At 36.6% G+C, this 6190-nt stretch overlaps 1 protein-coding gene across 1 annotated transcript in view; it reads left to right on the forward strand.

Annotated features, from left to right (window-relative positions):
- The window catches only part of Arhgap15 (Rho GTPase activating protein 15), a 601354-nt gene that overhangs the window by 71809 nt on the left and 523355 nt on the right, over positions 1–6190 (forward strand). The window contains exon 3 of the mRNA XM_005346381.2: positions 2526–2594. Within this exon, the coding sequence (XP_005346438.1) occupies positions 2526–2594 (69 nt within the window). The remainder of the gene's footprint in view (positions 1–2525; positions 2595–6190) is intronic.

Genomic DNA, 6190 nt, shown 5'->3' on the forward strand with positions numbered 1-6190 from the left:
GAAGTCTAATCATGCAAAAAAAAAAAAAGAAAGAAAACTATTCCTCCCCAAAAGTTTGAAGTAAAATGATTCATAGAAGTAAACTTTCTGAGCTAGGTTAGTTTCCTCCCCATGGTGTCTTAGGGTCCTGAGCCCCCTTTCACATAGATTAGTTTGACTCTTAGCCAATTGTCAAAGAAAGAGAGAATTTGGAACAGCGCTGGCTGTTGATATAGCTATAGCTTTGTTTATGTTCATATTCTCTTAGCCTAAACTAGTCAAATGGCAAGCCTTAGCTGTAATGTAGGCTAAGTGCAGGTACAAGAGTACATCTTCTTCTTTTATCTCTCTTACTTTGTATCTATTTTCCAACACTTAGAAATGTGTATATCTTCCTCTCCCCAGTCTGTCCCATTCCTCTAGACAATTCTAACCAATACACTGGAGGCTGGCTTAAATGATGGGGGAAGGTGTTCCAGCAGTGGCTGTCTATAGACTTGAGACAGCCCAACATCTGAGAACTCAGATTCCCCATCAATCCTGGTCTAGTGCTGATGACCTGGAGCATTCCTGAAGAGCTGCTGGTCTTAAGTTCACACTGGAAAGTCAAAGAAGCTGGATTCTGACAGCAACCACAGTGACAAACACAAGAAGAAATGCATGCTAAACTACAAAGAGTCAAAGCCTGTAGGCCGCAACAACGCTTTTCTCCTGGACCAGTTGTCTTCCAGGCTATTGGCCAAAGATGCTACCAAATTGTAGAGGGTCTCCCCTAATCCACAGCTAATCCTTCCTTGAAATGCTCTTAATGAATAGGCCAGATATGTGTTTCTTAGTTGATTTCAGATCCAATTACATTGAAAAGGAAGATAAATTATCACAGCCTCCAACTACATGAAGTTCCAGAATCTTTGGTGATAAATATTTCTTTGTCTTGAAGTCACAGTCTCTCTGGAGAGCTAAATGATTCAGAACTTAAAATTCAAGTTGTCTTCTTTGCTTTATCTACCATATTTAACAGCTAATGGTGAAGTCAGAGTGAGGTAAATGAGAAAACATGGTATGTTAAAATGACTGTGTCCTGTTGGGCAGACCCCGTGGGACCCTTGCTGTGGTGAAGACCATTTCTGGTTCCTCTGCCTGGGAGAACACCTCATGTCCATTATCCTATAGTGTGTGTGTCCGTTTTGTAAATGTGTTTCCCTGTGCACTACGGCCATCCAGACTCCAGTTGGACAGTGGAGAGAATGATCTCAATTTTTGCTCTCTTCATAACAGCTTTTGTGGAACAAATAATGGGGTTTCAGAGTTGTATAGGTACTGGATTTTAGGCCCAGCTTCTGGTTTCTTTGGCAATACAATTACCTCAAAATCTTCACAAACATTGATCTAATTTCTTCAGTCTGGTAAACATACCAGTAACCGGAGCCAAAGACACGAGACCGTTTTCATCTCTACTTATAGTGTTAAGACCTGGTTTATTGCTTGGATCCACTATTTTCTTACTCTCTTTGCTTTCTTCTTTCTAACTCCCTCTTTCATATAAAATATGAAAGCTATAGATAGTATTAAATCATAAGTTCCCCATTTCTTCTTTAATGATGAAATTTGTCCATGATGCTTCTCCTGGAGAAAGAGCAATAACTCTCATTCTTCTTCACTCAGAGAAAATGTGCCGTGTGACTTTTGTGTATTTGTTGGCATCTGAACAATAAAGGAAGAGGTGAAAATAACACAGCACATACTTTAAGAATCATGAGCTGGCATCATAAACATCACATCACATTTCAGCATGAAATATTTTTCTCAGTTCCTGCAACTTAAGATGCTGAAACACAAAGATGTAAACTATTTATTTTATTCTCCTTAGAGTCTGGTAACAAAAGCAATTTTTTTTTCTGAATAAAGCCTAAGCTCAGCTTGTCTCCCTTTCATGCTATTCCAGGACAGCTTGGAGGTTTGAAGGTTGAGGCTACTCCATGTGGGGGTGAGCCAGTCCTTAGGAAGTTTCATAGTCATAAGATTGGTGGTTAAAGTTGGTTACTAGACCGTCATTACTCTACCAACCATAAAATGGCAAAGCCTCTCCTTGTGGACATACTGAATGGAATGATTTGAGCTTCCTTATCGTATTAGGATTATTGTCCAAGTTAAGGGTTCCAAGAGGGATATGCATATCATGTTTATGTTCTAACTTTTAATGCCATATAGTGGCACTTGCAGTGTATAATTTAGTTAAAGTGGGTATAAAGATTTGGTGAGGTCCAAAATTGAAATACTAATTTCATTCTTGATAAGAGGAAATTCAACCCTTAGAAAAGCACATAAACTATTTTTCCAGCCAGCCATGTTGAAATGCAAATTTTATTCAAATGACTCAACATCTAATGCATTGTTCATTTTATATCTATGTTATTATCCTTATTTAATTAAATTTTAATATGTTCATTTGCATTTACATATCTACTAAATTGTGCTCATTAAAATTATTTTCAACTTTGTAAAGAAAAACAATGTAACGGCATCAAATGTCAATGTGTTTGCAGATTTCCCGGCACAGAAGGAATCATTCACAGCATGTCTTGAAAGATGTCATTCCACCACTAGAACATCAAGTAAGTGACTAATTTTACTCTAGTATTGTACTCTTTTATCTACTACTGCAAAATGGTGCCCTAAACGCAGTGTCTTGAAACTACACACACAATTATTATACATGCTGTGAGTCCAGATTTCTGATACGATTTATTAGTACCTAGCTCAAAGACAGTCAAAGGGTATAATCAACCTTTCACTGAGAGACGAATCATATTAGAAAGTTTGACTGATATGTGAGTATCAAGCTCACAGACAAGGTTATTGGTGGGATTCACTGATATAAGAAAAATCAGATATGAGTCTTTTTATCAAATACTATAAAACTTGTGTTTAGGACAAGAAATTCAAACATATGTGTGCTTCTCCCATCCGGTTAATCTTTATTCACACAAATAAGAAATGTTATATTCCAGGAATTTAATGTCCTGGAACAAGATCCTTTTCTCCTTCCTCCTTCATTTCCTGTGTGCCACCTCTTTTCAGAATAGCCAATTGAATAAGATTGTAGAGCCTTTCTTTTTATAAACTCCCATTCAGAAATGATCGACACTCATGAGCTCATCACGTCCCATCTCCTCATGCAAACACCATGGAGAGTAAAATGTCGACATTGTGTCCAGAAGCCTACAGCACCACTCCTTGACTCAAAACTTGCAATGGCTTCTGTAATCCCAAGGGTAGAAGTTAGAAAGCAACCAGAAGTTTCCAAGTCTTAAAGGTCCAGCTATCTCATTAAATCGCTTCCTTCTGCTGCCTTATTCTGTTGTTCTCGGAAGTGTTTTTCAACTTGTTTGTTCGTCTTTCTTGTAAACTGGAATTCAATTGTGACCAGTATATTTAAGTGTTACTGCTTTATTAACCTGCCATTATTATTATTAATAATAATTATGATTATTATATTTTTAAAATAAGTCTTGGGGTGGTAAGATTGCTCATTGGGTAAAGGCAGTTTCTGACAACACAGTCAGCCTTCAATATCTGGGATTCATATATTCACAGTATCCCAACTACGTCAGGTTCTGTTTCCAGTATCTTTGGTGATAAATATTTCTTTGTCTTGAAGTCACAGTCTCTCTGGAGAGCTAAATGATTAAGAACTTAAAATTCAAGTTGTCTCCTTTGTTTAATCTACCACATTGAACAGCTAATGGTGAGGTCAGAATGAGGTAAATGAGGAAACATGGTAAATATCCTAGGCAGTATGTCAAAATAATGATTGTGTCCTGTTGGGCACACCCTGTGAGACCCTTGCTGTGGTGGAGACCATTTCATGAGAACTGACATCATCAATCTGTCTTCTGGACTATATCCATGCACCATGGCATATGTATGTCTATACACATATACGAGAGACAGAGAGAAAGAGAAAATTATAAAATTTAAAATAAATCTTGCCCAATCTCCTTTAACTCCTTTATTTTTATTCTTGTTCAATATTTTCTTTAGACCTCACTGCATTTTATTTATTTGTTACTCATTGAAATGTCAGTCTGCTCGGGTAGAGGAATTACTTCCTGTGTTCACTGTTCTGTTCCCAACATTCTCATAACTGCAAGGGCATGGAAGGTTTCAGGAAGTATCAGCTAAGTATATGGCATATTGTAGAGCTAAAGACTTTGGTTATAAGCAGATCCATGTTTCACCATGTTCTTAGATCTTCAAGTACTAACTAATCATGTGTTCTGAGACTTCTTTCTCACTGAAAGCAAGAAGTAAAATATGCCAAATTCACCCTTCATAAGCATCTCGCCAAACTGCTGCCCCCAACCTTTTCTTTTGGTGTTTATTTTACCTACCACCACTGACATACAATCGTGTGTGTGTGTGTGTGTGTGTGTGTGTGTATGTGTATGTCTTATCGTGCACACATTTGTGGGTGTTATGCACATATATGGGTGTGTATTATGACCAGTTGAGGCATCTCTTCAGCCCCAACCTAGCCAGTAATCTTATGAAGCAGCTGCTCCTCGGTTGTCACATGACTCCTCACTCCTCTTTCGGAACACTCATACCATCATCTTGACTTCCAAATGCTTTTGATCCCACCTCTACTATTCTTGTATTTTTCTTCCACACAGATCATGGGCAGTAACTCCAGATAAATCTACTTTAAGGCTGTACCTTTAATATTTGGTTTTCTTTACCCAAATAAACTGGTATCCTTTTACCTATGGTATCAAGTTAATAGAACTCTCTCATGACCCCTGATTTATGCTTTATATTACCTACTCCCAAATATACACCCTCAAGCCAGCAATAGGAGTATGATTGAGACATGGCTTTTAGCCTGAAGGAAGATTTTTCTGAGGTAATTATGGTGCTTTCATCCTACCACATGTTCAAATACCGTTACGCTGTCTGCTCTTATTTCATGGATAATAGACTTGCGCCATGGCTGGACTGTAAATGCCTTGCAGTGAGAGGCCATGAGTTGTGCTCTCTTTTCTATGTTAGGCTTCTAGTTATATGTTGGCATTATTGTTTGCCCTGGAAGGACATGTTTGCCAACTGATATAACAAGATATTAAGGGATTATGAAATTGATGGCTGAAAATATCAGTAATTATATAGTCATTACTCAAATGAAGCTCAATCATTTCAATATTGTGATTAGATTGTATTTATATTTTGCTTGCAAAATTTTCAGTCCTTACCTTTACATTTTCCATGGGAACGATTTCCATGATTTCTCAAATTTGAAGTAGTTTGCTCTTGTATATTATGCTTCCCAAGAACAACTTGGACTTGTCTCTTTCCCAGATGTATAGCACTAAAATTGCCTATTTTCTTTTCCATCTCCCTTAGTGAATTATAACTTACATGAGGAAAGGTTATGCATGATTTGCTATTTAACTATGGGAATTAGTATAGAATTTGGCACATTATAACACATACAATGAATAGGAAAATAAATGTAAACAAATAATTATTTATGTATATATACATGTATATATACATATATAACATGTATATCATATTTGTGCACATATATGCACACATATAAATATACAAATGTCTATGAGATTATGTTTGAATGTCCTAATCCATCCATTGAAATGTCCCAAATTTTTACATACATATATCTGTTAATTATAAAGTTGAAGAGTTCAAATTATGATTATTTTAATATTTAATCAATAACTATTACCCAATTTTCAATTTCATAGCAATACCTACATATGAAGCATAACCCATGTAGACAAACCATTAGAATATTCAGAAATAGTTTTCATAGTTTATATTCCCTGTATTAAAGTTATGTTTTTTAACAAACATGTGGAGAGCTGTGTTATTCTGAGATTTCAATTTAAAATGAAAGAAACTGTGTGACCTTGGAAGGTGACATTGAAGAGAAATACTAAATCTAAGCAAAACCAATAATTTTTAAAGTAAAAATTTAGTTTCTAATCACTCTAAATCTATACTCCCCACATAACCACATTCTCCACGCACACACACACACACACACACATACCCACATTCTACAAACACACACACATACCCACATTCTACACACACACACATACCCACATTCTCCACACACACATACACAGACACACACACACATTCTCCACACACACACACATTCTCCACACACACACATACCCACATT

This window comes from Microtus ochrogaster, chromosome 4 (assembly GCF_000317375.1).
Source record: "Microtus ochrogaster isolate Prairie Vole_2 chromosome 4, MicOch1.0, whole genome shotgun sequence".
Taxonomy (NCBI): Eukaryota; Metazoa; Chordata; class Mammalia; order Rodentia; family Cricetidae; genus Microtus; species Microtus ochrogaster.